Source organism: Nerophis lumbriciformis, linkage group LG12 (assembly GCF_033978685.3).
Source record: "Nerophis lumbriciformis linkage group LG12, RoL_Nlum_v2.1, whole genome shotgun sequence".
NCBI lineage: Eukaryota > Metazoa > Chordata > Actinopteri > Syngnathiformes > Syngnathidae > Nerophis > Nerophis lumbriciformis.
This window is the reverse complement of record NC_084559.2, coordinates 21,201,758-21,218,181: the sequence shown is the minus strand read 5'-3', so window position 1 is coordinate 21,218,181 and position 16,424 is coordinate 21,201,758. Positions and strand designations below refer to the sequence as shown.

The window sequence follows — 16,424 nt, the reverse complement described above, 5'->3', positions numbered from 1 at the left end:
ATATATATATATATATATATATATATATATATATATATATATATATATATATATATATATATATATATAACTGTTAATGCAAGAAGCTGTAATATATATGGCCATGTAGATTTTAAGCCATATCGCCCATTACTAGTTCAACCCATTTTACTTAAACCTGTGATCACTGAAATGTGTGGACACTTGCAAAGTCACTCTGATGTGAGTGTTACTCTCTTGAGTTAAAATGGAAACGAAAGTAATCATGGAATGCGGGGAAAAGAGGAAAGTCTACTTAACGCTAAAGTCTCAGATGCATTTGGAAATCATGTTCCGCGTCATCATGTTTAGTACAAACACACTGTTGAATATATTTGGAGTTTTTTGCCCTGCAGTGAAACAAGCTTTATGAAAAATACAATTCAGCTTTCTTTTAAGTCCAAGCAATTAATAAGTAATTTATTCCGTTGAAATGCAAAACCTTGAACCGGTATTGGGAATTCCAATGAGCCCTAATGGTTTTTACCATATGTAGCAAACAGCTGACACGCGTCAATCGACTCCCAATAGCACCGCTATTAGACGACAGTAAAGCATCGTTGCTCCTCAGAGCTAATCGAGAGATAAACAATGTCTCGTTCATGCTGTAAGACGTTTTAACTATGTGAGGTGAAAGACTAAATCATCAAGCTGCTTGTCATTATTTTATTAGATATATCTTTACTCTCCTTATACACACTTGTCAGGAAATACAAGCGCTGTATCAAACATTGCGCCTTAAAACAATTTTTGTTTCGTGGACATGGACTTTTTCTAGGGGTGCGCCGCAAGAATGAAGTGCAAAAGTGGTTCCTATCTGTTTTTTGAAACCCAATCAATGAGAGTTTATCAAGTAGGGCTGCACAATTAATCCACATCAAGGTTTTAATTACTGCAATTATTAATAGCAAGAGGCCTTTTTTAAGGTTTTTTAATTATTTTCTCTCCTTCATTTTCGAATTGAATCCGAATTATCGAGCCTTGCATCCTTGGCCTGCTGACCAATCAAAAGTGGTTACAACAATGCTAACAACAAACACCAGTTGCATTGTATCTGATGACGTCGTAAAATCTGAGGCCTGTCAGCTTAGTTCGGGGGTCAGCAACCCGTGGGTCTTTAGCGCCGAACTTCTTAAAAAATGTATGAAAATGGAAAAAATTGGGTGGGGGGTATATTTTTTGTTTTAATATGGTTTCTGTAGGAGGATAATCTTGACACAAACATTCCTAATTGTTAGAAACCCCACTGTTTATAATAAACATGATTTTCTTATGAGAGTAATTGGCGATCGCCGTTTTGTCCCACTGATTTTGGCGGTCCTTGAACTCACCCTAGTTTGTTTTACATGTGCAACTTTCTCCGACGCTGCCACAGAAAGACGTGTTTTATGCCACTCCTGCTTTGTTTCATTTTGTCCACCAAACTTTTTATGCTGTGCGTGAATGCACAAAAGGTGAGCTTTGTTGATGTTATTGACTTGTTGGAGTGCTAATCAGGCATATTTTGTCAGTACATGAATGAGAGTTTATCAAGTAGGGCTGCACAATTAATCCACATCAAGGTTTTAATTACAGCAATTATTAAAAGGTTTTAATTACTGCAATTATTAATCGCAAAGGCCTTTAAGGTTTTTTAATTATTTTCTCTCCTTCATTTTCGAATTGAATCGGGATTATCGAGCCTTGCATCCTTGGCCTGCTGACCAATCAAAAGTGGTAACAAGAAACAGCGCTGTGTGTGCTGCATCTCACTGTTTATATTAAACATGATTCTCTTATGAGAGTATTTGGCGAGCGCCGTTTTGCCCCACTGATTTCGACAGGTCCTTGAACTCACCCTAGTTTGTTTACATGTACAACTTTCTCTGACGCTGCCAGAGAAAGACGTGTTTTATGCCGCTCCTGCTTTGTTTCATTTTGTCCACCAAACATTTTATGCTGTGCGTGAATGCACAAAAGGTGAGCTTTGTTGATGTTATTGACTCGTTGGAGTGCTAATCAGGCATATTTGGTCAGTGCATGAATGAGAGTTTATCAAGTAGGGCTGCACAATTAATCCACATCAAGGTTTTAATTACAGCAATTATTAATCGCAAAGGCCTTTAAGGTTTTTTAATTATTTTCTCTCCTTCATTTTCGAATTGATTCCGGATTATCGAGCCTTGAATCCTTGGCCTGCTGACCAATCAAAAGTGGTAACAAGAAACAGCGCTGTGTGTGCTGCATCCCACTGTCTATATTAAACATTATTATTTTGCTTTGTTTCATTTTGTCCACCAAACTTTTTATGCTGTACGTGAATGCACAAAAGGTGAGCTTTGTTGATGTTATTGACTTGTTGGAGTGGTAATCAGGCATATTTGGTCAGTGCATGACTGCAAGCTAATCGATGTTAACATGCTATTTAGGCTAGCTGTATGTACATATTGCATCATTATGCATTGTTTGTAGGTATATTTGAGTTAATTTCCTTTACTTATGTCCTCTGTGTATTTAAATTTATATTTGCATGTCTCATGACACATTATCTGTATGCAATATTGGCTACATTTCTGATAGTTGTTTGTGCGCCATGTCGTTCCAGACCACAGCAAACGCTACCCAGCTTGCAAAGATTGTAATACATCCATTAGAAGAAGACAGCCTGCCGTTTCCTTTAACTTGGACGCACACATTCTAAACCAGTCATTGAGAGGAGTTATTTCACACCCTGAGAAAACACCGTTTTACTAATGTTTTCCAATGTTGTGAAATTGTGTAGAATAATTATTACATTTCAACATTTCTGTCAACGAAGATTTGCGTCAGCCTGTGACAGACACATTAGTCATAGTGGGCTAATATAGCTAATATAGACACTTGTATCATGTGTGTCTTCATTATAAGACTATAAGGCTAAGTAATTTTGATAGTAGGCTAACAAAGCTAATATAGACACTTTCATCATGTGTTGCCTTCATTAGAAAACTTAATTTTTTGCGGCTCCAGACAGATTTGTTTTGGTATTTTTGGTCCAATTTGGCTCTTTCAACATTTTGGGTTGCCGACCCCTGGCTTAGTTCGACACAGGTAGACGACAATGAGGCTGCGAGGACGGTGTAAGCAAACATGGGTGTTGTGACATGACTTTCTTCTATCCTTTTCTTGTCTCATCATTCAAGCAGTTTTATGCATTTAAATCATTAAAATCTAAACATTGCAAACCAATTTTTTTTTCAGAAAAATCACAATTAGTTTTTTGGTCAAAATCGTGCATACCAAATTCGTAGGGTTTGATAACCAATGAGGGTGAAAGCAAACATGGGTGTTGTGCCATGACTTTCTTCTATTCTTTTCTTGTCTCATCATTCAAGCAGTTTTATGCATTTAAATCAATAAAATCTAAACATTGCAAACCAATTTTTTGCAGAAAAATCACAATTACTTTTCTGGTCAAAATGGTGCATACCAAATTTGTAGGGTTTAACAACCAATGACGGTGAAAGCAAACATGGGTGTTGTGCCATGACTTTCTTCTATCCTTTTCTTGTTTCATCATTCAAGCAGTTTTATGCATTTAAATCAATAAAATCTAAACATTGCAAACCAATTTTTTTGGCCGAAAAATCACAATTACTTTTCTGGTCAAAATCGTGCATACAAAATTCGTAGGATTTAACAACCGATGACGGTGTAAGCAAACATGGGTGTTGTGACATGACTTTCTTCTATCCTTTACTTGTTTCATCATTCAAGCAGTTTTATGCATTTAAATCATTAAAATCTAAACATTGCAAACCAATTTTTTTGGCAGAAAAATCACAATTAGTTTTCTGGTCAAACTCGTGCATACCAAATTCTTAGGGTTTAACAACCAATGACGGTGTAAGCAAACATGGGTGTTGTGACATGACTTTCTTCTCTTATTTTCTTTTCTCATCATTCAAGCAGTTTTATGCATTCAAATCAATAAAATCTAAACATTGCAAACCAATTTTTTTGGCAGAAAAATCACAATTAGTTTTTTGGTCAAAATCGTGCATACCAAATTCGAAGGGTTTAATAACAAAGGACGGTGTAAGCAAACATGGGTGTTGTGACATGACTTTCTTCTATCCTTTTCTTGTCTCATCATTCAAGCAGTTTTATGCATTTAAATCATTAAAATCTAAACATTGCAAACCAATTTTTTTGGCAGAAAAATCACAATTTGTTTTCTGGTCAAACTCGTGCATACCAAATTCTTAGGGTTTAACAACCAATGACGGTGTAAGCAAACATGGGTGTTGTGGCATGACTTTCTTCTCTTATTTTCTTTTCTCATCATTCAAGCAGTTTTATGCATTCAAATCAATAAAATCTAAACATTGCAAACCAATTTTTTTGCAGAAAAATCACAATTAGTTATTTGGTAAAAATCGTGCATACCAAATTCGTAGGGTTTAATAATAGCGCCACAATGACAAGTGGACATCCGTGTCAGTACAAACAAAGAAGTGAATTTAAATTAGCACTAAGGTAATATCGCAAAACCGTTTTTTTTTTTTGGTGTGTGCACAAAGCGGCATAAATCTAGAGGTGGCATGTTTTGTCGATCGTTGGTGGTTAAGCCACGGAGGCTCTTTCTAGAGTGGCAACGGTGTAGACGTTTGCGTTCAAGGTACAAGGTATGCTGACAACATTGGCAGTTTTTCATAGTTCCGGACCTAAACATGATGTCTACAGATAAAATTGCCCCCAAAATCGACGAGTGATTTTAGGTGTGTTTTCTAACGATTTTCACCACACTTTGGAATGCCCACTTTTAGCTCTAAAATGTGGACATTCCTGCATCAGCCTGCAGACGTCACCAACAGAAGACTGGAGAAAATGTAATGTAGTATGTGTTTTGGTAGCATCTTTGGTAGAATCGCGTTTGTGTGCATTATTTTAAGAGGGAAAAGTGTCCCGTATTTTCCGGACCAGGATTTCAGCATGTATGCAGATACCAAATACAGATCAGCAGGTACTAGAAGGTAAGCATAGTTGCTTGTGCATAATATTGCAAAACAAAACGCCAGATGATATGTCTTACCTTACACACACCATTATACTACTCGTATGTTCAAGCACATCAAACGGTGCGGGCTACACTTATCTCTTATGTTTGACTGCTATCTACTCCTCACACTTATCATTACACCATGTACCAAATAAAATTGTTTCGAGGTGGGTAAGCTCAACCAAACATATTCCTTACATATGGCCAGTATTTTTCAACCTTTTTTGAGCCAAGGCACATTTTTTGCGTTGAAAAAATCCGGAGGCACACCACCAGCAGAAATCATAAACTCAGTTGACAGTAAAAAGTCGTTGTCCCAATAGTTGGATATGACTTTAAACCATAAACAAGCATGCATCACTATAGGTCTTGTCTCAAAGTAGGTGTACTGTCACCACCTGTCACATCACACCCTGACTTATTTTGAGTTTTTTGCTGTTTTCCTGTGTGTAGTGATCTAGTTCTTGTCTTGCGCTCCTATTTTGGTGGCTTTTTCTCCTTTAGGGGTATTTTCCTGTAGCAGTTTCATGTTTTCCTTTGAGCGATATTTCCCGCATGTACTTTGTTTTAGCAGTCAAGAATATTTCAGTTGTTTTTTATCCTTCTTTGTGGAGACATTGTTGATTGTGATGTCATGTTCGGATGTACTTTGTAGACACCGTCTTTGCTCCACAGTAAGTCTTTGCTGTCGTCCAGCATTCTGTTTTTGTTTACTTTGTAGCCAGTTCAGTTTTAGTTTCGTTCTGCATAGCCTTCCCTAAGCTTCAATGCCTTTTCTTAGGGGCACTCCCCTTTTGTTTATTTTTGGTTTAAGCATAAGACACCTTTGTACCTGCACGCTGCCTCCCGCAGTTTCCGACACTTACAAAGCAATTAGCTACCGGCTGCCACCTACTGATATGGAAGAGTATTACACGGTTACTCTGCTGAGCTCTAAACAGCACCGACACTCAACAACACATCATTTGCAGACTATAATTACTGGTTTGCAAATTATTTAACCCAAATATGTGAAATTAGATAATCTCCCACGGCACACCAGACTGTATCTCACGGCACACTAGTGTGCCGCAGCACAGTGGTTGAAAAACACTGCATTAGGCGCACCGGGTTATAAGGCGCACTGTAGAGTTTTGAGGAAAAAAACAAGGATTTTAAGTGCGCTTTATAGTCCGTAAAACACGATAAATTGCAACAATCATTTTAATGATTCTGACTTTGAAGAATAATGGGTTTTGGTTGGCGTTTGGATGGTAAAAAAAAATGCAAAAGACTCAATTCAAAGGCTCCTCCATCTAGGAGCAATGACTGAGTCAGAACCTGCGGAAAACGGACAAAGACGAGCAGACCCGGCGCTCAGACATGAGAACAAAAGAAAGCCGTTTGTATTCTATTTTGCATTCTCTTTCTACTGATGTTTTCCTCAAGACGCTTTAAGAAATGCTGAAAAAGCAGCCCGTTAAGCTTTTCAATCTGGCCCGCCGGACATTCCCAAATAATTTTTTTAGATCTTTAAGATGGAAACTGTAGCTGCCATTATGATGTGCAGTGATGTTTTAAAAAGACCGTAAGTCTTGAACTATACAAAGTATTTCAATGGTTGGACTCTGCGCTTTTGCATGATATACTATGGTAATCTAATTAGTTACTATGGTAATCTAATTAGTTACTATGGTCATCTATGTCACAGCAGCTCAGACGAGGCACCAAGCAGTGTGGGTGGGGGGCGACCAGCCCGGGTGTCAGGAACAGACGCGGAAGGAGATTTTTACAACCAAGTTCTAAAGCTTAGTGATATATCAGATTTATCAGATTAGATGGTGGTTGTTTTTTTTTACCCTTTGCGTTCATATTTCGCTGTTTGTTGCATTTTTGTTACGTTTCGCTTGATTGTAAAAATATGTCGATGGAGAGGGGGTGTGACGTTCAGATGTTGTCAATATTCAGCGTTTTATCCATCCATCCATCCATCTTCTTCCGCTTATCCGAGGTCGGGTCGCGGGGGCAGCAGCCTAAGCAGGGAAGCCCAGACTTCCCTCTCCCCAGCCACTTCGTCCAGCTCCTCCCGGGGGATCCCGAGGCGTTCCCAGGCCAGCCGGAAGACATAGTCTTCCCAACGTGTCCTGGGTCTTCCCCGTGGCCTCCTACCGGTCGGACGTGCCCTAAACACCTCCCGAGGGAGGCGATCGGGTGGCATCCTGACCAGATGCCCGAACCACCTCATCTGGCTCCTCTCGATGTGGAGGAGCAGCGGCTTTACTTTGAGCTCCCCCCGGATGACAGAGCTTCTCACCCTATCTCTAAGGGAGAGCCCCGCCACCCGGCGGAGGTAACTCATTTCGGCCGCTTGTACCTGTGATCTTGTCCTTTCGGTCATAACCCAAAGCTCATGACCATAGGTGAGGATGGGAACGTAGATCGACCGGTAAATTGAGAGCTTTGCCTTCCGGCTCAGCTCCTTCTTCACCACAACGGATCGATACAGCGTCCGCATTACTGAAGATGACGCACCGATCCGCCTGTCGATCTCACGATCCACTCTTCCCTCACTCGTGAACAAGACTCCGAGGTACTTGAACTCCTCCACTTGGGGCAGGGTCTCCTCCCCAACCCGAAGATGGCATTCCACCCTTTTCCGGGCGAGAACCATGGACTCGGACTTGGAGGTGCTGATTCTCATCCCAGTCTCTTCACACTCGACTGCGAACCGATCCAGCGAGAGCTGAAGATCCTGGCCAGATGAAGCCATCAGGACCACATCATCTGCAAAAAGCAGAGACCTAATCCTGCAGCCACCAAACCAGATCCCCTCAACGCCTTGACTGCGCCTAGAAATTCTGTCCATAAAAGTTATGAACAGAATCGGTGACAAAGGGCAGCCTTGGCGGAGTCCAACCCTCACTGGAAACGTGTCCGACTTACTGCCGGCAATGCGGACCAAGCTCTGACACTGATCATACAGGGAGCGGACCGCCAAAATCAGACAGTCCGATACCCCATACTCTCTGAGCACTCCCCACAGGACTTCCCGAGGGACACGGTCGAATGCCTTCTCCAAGTCCACAAAGCACATGTAGACTGGTTGGGCAAACTCCCATGCACCCTCAAGGACCCTGCCGAAAGTATAGAGCTGGTCCACAGTTCCACGACCAGGACGAAAACCACACTGTTCCTCCTGAATCCGAGGTTCGACTATCCGGCGTAGCCTCCTCTCCAGTACACCTGAATAGACCTTACCGCGTGGACATCGGGGGCGGTACCTCTGGATTGGCAGACCGGGGTGGTGGTTCCTCTCTTTAAGAAGGGGAACTGGAGGGTGTGTTCTAACTATCGTGGGATCACACTCCTCAGCCTTCCCGGTAAGCGTTTTATTGCTCATAGTTAATATTGTAAATCCCACATTCTTTATTTTCATGTACATTCCGGGTGTATCATTCAGTAAAAAACATTTAAAATTCCATTCCGTTTTTTAAGGCCGTCTGTCAAAACGTTTTTAGCATTCAGACATTACAGTGAGGTTTTGTATTAGTGTTCCTAAAAACAGATATATCGGCCCCCAGACACAATGTTTTCTTTAAATTTGGCCTCGAGTCAAAATAATTGCCCAGGCCTGGACTATGGTGTCCATGGAAGAGCAGCGAAGTCCGAAAATGGTGATTCTTTTTTTATTTATTTTCTGCTTGTAATGTTGACCATATCCGTTATGAAGTAATAATAATAAAGCATGTAACTACACCGTCTATGCAGGGAAATGGGCTCCAGTTCTGTAGATGATGCACACCAAGAGGGTGAGGCATATTGAGTCTGGCGATATTACTAAAAAAACGGATTGATATTATGGGAAATGACTGCCAGATTCACTTTCAGTTAATACATTAAATGAACTTCATAGTGAAATTTAGGCCAGCTGGAAGGTCCTTTAAAGGCCTACTGAAACCCACTACTACCGACCACGCAGTCTGATAGTTTATATATCAATGATGAAATCTTAACATTGCAACACATCCTTACTAAAGTGCAATTTTAAATTTTGCGTGACTTATCCTGCTGAAAACGTCTCGGTATGATGACGTCAGCGCGTGACGTCGCGGATTGTAGAGGACATTTTGGGACAGCATGGTGGCCAGCTATTAAGTCGTCTGTTTTCATCGCAAAATTCCACAGTATTCTGGACATCTGTGTTGGTGAATCTTTTGCAATTTGTTCAATGAACAATGGAGACAGCAAAGAAGAAAGCTGTAGGTGGGAAGCGGTGTATTGCGGGCGACTTTAGCAACACAAACACAGCCGGTGTTCCATTGTTTACATTCCAGAAAGATGACAGTCAAGCTTTACCATTGGCCTGTGGAGAACTGGGACAACAGAGACTCTTACCAGGAGGACTTTGAGTTGGATACGCAGACGCGGTACTGTGAGTACGCTTCCAAACATTTGATCGCTTGCCCGTACGTGCGTGCCGCTATGTGCATGCCACGTAAATAATTCAATGTATACACCCTGATGATTATCTTGTGTGATGACTGTATTATGATGATAGTATATATCTGTATCATGAATCAATTTAAGTGGACCCCGACTTAAACAATTTGAAAAACTTATTCGGGTGTTACCATTTAGTGGTCAATTGTACGGAATATGTACTTCACTGTGCAACCTACTAATAAGTCTCAAAAAGTCTCACGTACGTAACTTTGGGGACTTTGGGGAAATATATGTGCTGTATGAACTTTGGGGAGGTGAACGGTACTTCAGGCTGTGGGATTGAGTGTGTTGTGCAGGTGTTTGAGTTGTATTGGCGGGTTATATGGACGGGAGGAGGGAGGTGTTTGTTATGCGGGATTAATTTGTGGCATATTAAATATAAGCCTGGTTGTGTTGTGGCTAATAGAGTATATATATGTCTTGTGTTTATTTACTGTTTTAGTCATTCCCAGCTGAATATCAGGTCCCATCCGCCCCTATCTGAATGGCTCCCACTGCCCTCTAGTCCTTCACTCTCACTTTCCTCATCCACAAATCTTTCATCCTCGCTCAAATTAATGGGGAAATCGTCGCTTTCTCGGTCCGAATCGCTCTCGCTGCTGGTGGCCATGATTGTAAACAATGTGCGGATGTGAGGAGCTCCACAACCTGTGACGTCACGCTACTCGTCTGCTACTTCCGGTACAGGCAAGGCTTTTTTTATCAGCGACCAAAAGTCGCAAACTTTATCGTCGATGTTCTCTACTAAATCCTTTCAGCAAAAATATGACAATATCGCGAAATGATCAAGTGTGACACATAGAATGGACCTGCTATCCCTGTTTAAATAAGAAAATCGCATTTCAGTAGGCCTTTAAGCCGTGGTCTTAACGCATATATACACACAGCATCAGCATTACCGTATTTTTCGGACTATAAGTCGCAGTTTTTTTCATTGTTTGGCCGGGGGTGCGACTTATACTCAGGAGCGACTTATGTGTGAAATTATTAACACATAAAAATATCAAATAATATTATTTAGTTCATTCACGTAAGAGACTAGACGTATAAGATTTCATGGGATTTAGCGATTAGGAGTGACAGATTGTTTGGTAAACGTATAGCATGTTCTATATGTTATAGTTATTTGAATGACTCTTACTATAATATGTTACGTTAACATACCAGGCACGTTCTCAGTTGGTTATTTATGCCTCATATAACGTACACTTATTCAGCCTGTTGTTTACTATTCTTTCATTATTTTAAGTTGCCTTTCAAATGTCTATTCTTGGTATTGGGTTTTATCAAATACATTTCCCCAAAAAGTGCGACTTATATATGTTTTTTCCTTCCTTATTATGCATTTTCGGCCGGTGCGACTTATACTCCGGAGCGACTTATACTCCAAAATTACGGTAGTATGGGAACAAAAATGAGGTTTAAAAAATATATATGTTTATCATTTGCAACGTAAGAAAAAGTTACGTTTAAATCAGCGCATAGCTGTGGTGTGTTCAAAGACAGTCACATAAAGAGTCAAATCGCTTGCAGAACATTTTCAGTTTCAATCAAATAAAAACATAATAATGCAAAAACCTAGCAGGCTGGGTTGCAAAAGGGGGGTCTTGCCCATGAGTTTGATAAGTTTATAAATGAGCCAAAATTTTGGAATGAAAGAAACTGTTGTTCCCAATGTGTCCACTAGATGTCGCAATAGCAATTATTTGTATCTTTCAATCCAATCCACTTTATTTATGTAGCACATTTAAACAACAAAAATGTTTCCAAAGTGCTGCACAACAATATTAAAAACAATATTAAAATATTATCCCTAGCTCCACCAACGACTGAATAAAAACAAAAAATAGATAAATATAAAAACAATATAAAAATAAATGTGATTAAAAACGATTTTAAAGGGGTAAAACCAATTAAAACAGTAAATAGAAATCAAAATAAAATAAAACATATTTGTAGATAATGCTACATATGTAAAATAAATAAACCATGTTAGTGCACCAGTCAAGGAACATGAGCAAACTAGTTTATTAGTTTATTATTCTTCTTCGGTCAATCGTCAACAAAATAAACAAACAGTTGTACATTAATAGATTGAAAATGAAAATGTTTAGGCTGGAGTTGAACACTTATTGTGCCTAACCCTATAAACAATGTCAAGTACAAGATGAACTTCCGAAAATTATGAAATGTCCTTTGTACAACATATTATAAATACACATTATACACAACATAAACACAGTTCAATTATATACACAGTAAAGGCATGTGAAATATCCCTGTACACGTGTTAAACCTTTGTACCAATTTATATACAATATACAAACAATTATACTTCCATTATTATTTATATCCCACATTTAGTTTGCAATTACCATTGATCATAGTATTAACTACTGTGTTGATTCAAGAGTGATATATTTTTTCAAGACATTGGTCTTAAAGTGTTTTTTTAAATGTGTGAATGGAACTGGAACATTTATACATAAATAACATCCTGTAATTTGATTTTGATATCATTTTTTTATCTTGATAGACTTGAAAATTAACACCAATGAGTTGACTGATGAACATTATAAAATAATTTATTCAGAAAGTATAAATAACAACAAATAAAGATAGAATGCAACATGTAAGTTTAAAAAAACCCAACAACATTATGATTTGTACAATTTCAGAATGTGTCATGTCTGTGTAATCACGTTTTGTCTTAGTCATGTTTTGTTTAGTTATTGGACTCTTTAGTTTCTGGCTTTTCACTCCCTTGTCTTGTTTCCATGATTACTCATTAGTTTCACCTGTTCCACGTTTGGACTCATTGTGCACTCATTGTGCACTCTCACCCATTAGTTTTCACCTGTCACGTCACGCACCTGTTTCACGTTTTGAGTCACGCACCTGTTTTCGTTAATCGTGTCTGTAGTATTTAAGTTCAGTATTTTCAGTTTGTCTTTCTGGTGACATCTCCACATTTATGCTTCTGCACATTTCCGACTCTTTTTTCATGTCCATCGTTCACGAAGCTCCTTTTTGTCCATGCCAAGTAAGTTTTGTTTATTTTTGCCACAGTTAGTGTTTTTTGTTGTTCATAGTTTTTTGCCTTTGTGCAAGTGTTTGGTTTCATAGTTTGTTCTCCACCATTGTGCGCGCCTTTTGTTTACTTCCTTGTTTTGTATTTATAGTGTTTAAATAAAAATGTACCTGCATTCCCGTCTTGCCCGAGCCAACTTTCCGTTGCCTTCGAGAAAAACTAAACCCCAGGACCAAGTCATGACAGAATGTGCTTGTTTCTGTTTTTAAACAAAAGAAAACAATCTGAACTTTTCTTTATTTTTAAGTTATCATGCCGTGATTTTACCAGTCCATCCCACTTGGGTGTAGATTTTTCTCCCGATCTAAAATGAGTTCGACACCCCTGCATTAAAGGGTACAACCGCCATTGAGTTATCCTGCATGTGTGGGCCTATTACCGTGATGAACAACTACACTGCATTATACGACCATTTGCATCTCACACTACACTGCAGTGCAGTTCTACACCACAATAATAAACATAGTGCTAAAGTAACGTAGTAAAACGGAGAGATGTTATCTTTGTTTGCAAAGTGAGAAACTCTTTTTTTTTTTTTAAACCTGCAGATGCAACAGTGTTGCGGCTGATGAGAGCGAAATATAAATACACACATGGACATCACACAAAGTTGTGGTTTTTTTGGAGGCATACTTTAATTTCTCAGATGTGTTGTTGGTCCATGAATTATAAATGATGTGATGACAGTGCTGGAGCTTGCAAAAAAAAAAATAAGAACACTACACCGGTTCAAGTCAAATCCTCTCGAATGATCAAACGTCATTTGGCAGCCTTATTATACCTTTCACTATTTCTTTTGTACATGCAATGGGGGGGTGGGGGGGGGGGGGGGGGGGGGGGGGGGCTTTATTAAACCATAAAACAGATGATGTGCTGTAGTGGAGGCTATGGAGTGAGGAGGGGCTAGAGAAAATAAACAGAGGGTGTGAGGGGGTGCAGGCATACTGATAGAGGTTGTCCAATAAAAGTATTGAAGCTGATTAAGAATGGAATGGAAAGATTTAATGTCGGTTTTATCTGTATTGTATAAAAAGTACATGTATTTGGGGTTTCTTAAGAAAGCCAGATACAGTATATGTGCAGTGAGAGTGCATTTACTCTATATTTAACATGCATTATACATGAGAAACCAATATAGTCTATTCCAAAGAGAAAGTGTGCATAATGCATTGGGCAAAGTTGCAATACATGAAATCGTGAGCTCTTTTACTTATTTGGCGCTAAATGTTTCATAATGCCATAATGAGACTGTAAGTTTAATGTATATTTGAAAATTGTATCATACATGAGAAACTAATATAGTATATTCCAAAGAGAAAGTGTGCATAATGCATTGGGCAAAGTTGCAATACATGAAATTGTGAGCTCTTTTACTTATTTGGCGCTGAATGTTTCATAATGCCATAATGAGACATGTGTAAGTTTACTGTATATTTAAATTGTATTGTACATGAGAAACTAATATAGTATATTCCAAAGAGAAAGTGTGCATAATGCATTGGGAAAAGTTGCAATACATGAAATCGTGAGCTCTTTTACTTATTTGGCGCTGAATGTTTCATAATGCCATAATGAGACATGTGTAAGTTTACTGTATATTTAAATTGTATCATACATGAGAAACTAATATAGTATATCCCAAAGAGAAAGTGTGCATAAAGCATTGGGCAAAGTTGCAATACATGAAATCGTGAGCTCTTTTACTCATTTGGCGCTGAATGTTTCATAATGCCATAATGAGACATGTGTAAGTTTACTGTATATTTAAATTGTATCATACATGAGAAACTAATATAGTATATTCCGAAGAGAAAGTGTGCATAATGCATTGGGCAAAGTTGCAATACATGAAATTGTGAGCTCTTTTACTTATTTGGCGCTGAATGTTTCATAATGCCATAATGAGACATGTGTAAGTTTAATGTATACTTAAGTTGTATCATACATGAGAAACTAATATAGTATATTCCAACGAGAAAGTGTGTATTATGCATTGGCATGAATTAAGTTGCAATACATGAAATTGTGAGCTCTTTTACTTATTTGGCGCTGAATGTTTCATAATGCCATAATGAGACATGTGTAAGTTTACTGTATATTTAAATTGTATCATACATGAGAAAAGAATGTAGCATATTCCAAAAAGAAAGTGTGCATAATGCATTGGGCATGGATTAAGTTGCAATAAATGACACCGTTAGGTCTTTTACTTATTTGGTGCTGAATGTTTCATAATGTCATAATGAGACATTTGTAAGTTTACTGTCTATTTAACATGCACTATACATGAGAAACTAATATATATTTTAAAAAGAAAGTGTGCATAATGCATTGGGCAAAGTTGCAATACATGAAATTGTGAGCTCTTTTACTTATTTGGCGCTGAATGTTTCATAATGCCATAATAAGACATGTGTAAGTTTACTGTATATTTAAATTGTATTGTACATGCGAAACTGATATAGTATATTCCAACGAGAAAGTGTGCATAATGCATTGGGCATGGATTAAGTTGCAATACATAAAACCGTGAGCTTTTATTTATTTGGCGCTGAATGTTTCATAATGCCATAATAAGACTTGTGTAAGTTTGCTGTATATTTCAATTGTATCATACATGAGAAACTAATATAGTATATTCCAAAGAGAAAGTCTGCATAAAGCATTGGGCAAAGTTGCAATACACAAAATCGTGAGCTCTTTTACTTATTTGGCGCTGAATGTTTCATAATGCCATAATGAGACATGTGTAAGTTTACTGTCTATTTAACATGCATTATACATGAGAAACTAATATATTATATTTAAAAAAGAAAGTGTGCATAATGCATTGGGCAAAGTTGCAATACATGAAATCGTGAGCTCTTTTACTTATTTGGCGCTGAATGTTTCATAATGCCATAATGAGACATGTGAAAGTTTACTGTATATTTAAATTGTATCGTACATGAGAAACAAATGTAGTATATTCCAAAAAGAAAGTGTGCATAATGCATTGGGCATGGATTAAGTTGCAATAAATGACACTGTTAGGTCTTTTACTTATTTGGTGCTGAATGTTTCATAATGCCATAATGAGACATGTCTAAGTTTACTGTCTATTTAACATGCATTATACATGAGGAACTAATATATTATATTTCAAAAAGAAAGTGTGCATAATGCATTGGGCAAAGTTGCAATACATGAAATCGTGAGCTCTTTTACTTATTTGGCGCTGAATGTTTCATAATGCCATAATGAGACATGTGTAAGGCTGGTTTGGAATGCAGGAGAGAGATGTAAGTTTGTGTCACAAATGAGGACATTTATCAATTATTTAAACTGATAGAGAAAGCTGATTTGCCAGCGCCGCTGCCTCCCTCTTCAGCTGAGCTATTTCTTTCGGTTTTTTTTTTTTTAGAGCGGGATACTCTCGCACGGTAGCGTGTATTCATATAGTTGCATTGAAATATGAGCGTCCCACTTACCTTGAGGGAGCACTGCTGCAATGGTGGCAAGTATCAGGTGCAAGATCCTCCAGCTGGAGCTGTGAAAGCTCATGTTTGCACCCAAGCGCGGCTCTTTTGTTGTTGTTTTTCCCCCCCACCACCCCCCGTCGGGACAACTTGCAAGCCCTCCTGCTTCAGCAAAATGGAAAAAAGGTGTCTTCATCCATGCTGCATTCGATGTAAAAAATAAAAAAATAAAAAAATAATAAAATACACCTGTTGTGGTCGGACACGCAAACGGTGTACGTGCGTAAAAGTTGCGCGTAACGAGCCTCGGGACCGCACGTCCGCACGTCCGCTCCCCTGCGTGTTTAAGAAAAAA

At 38.5% G+C, this 16,424-nt stretch overlaps 1 protein-coding gene across 2 annotated transcripts in view; it reads right to left on the bottom strand.

The window, feature by feature from the left end:
* LOC133623098 (transmembrane protein 132D) overlaps positions 1-16,202 on the bottom strand; it is a 132,405-nt gene extending 116,203 nt beyond the window's left edge. For both annotated transcript variants that reach the window (XM_061986088.1, XM_061986089.1), the window contains exon 1: positions 16,082-16,202. In XM_061986088.1, coding sequence (XP_061842072.1) covers positions 16,082-16,154 — 73 coding nt within the window. In that variant the 5' untranslated portion in view covers positions 16,155-16,202. The remainder of the gene's footprint in view (positions 1-16,081) is intronic.
* Between the last annotated feature and the right edge of the window lie 222 nt (positions 16,203-16,424).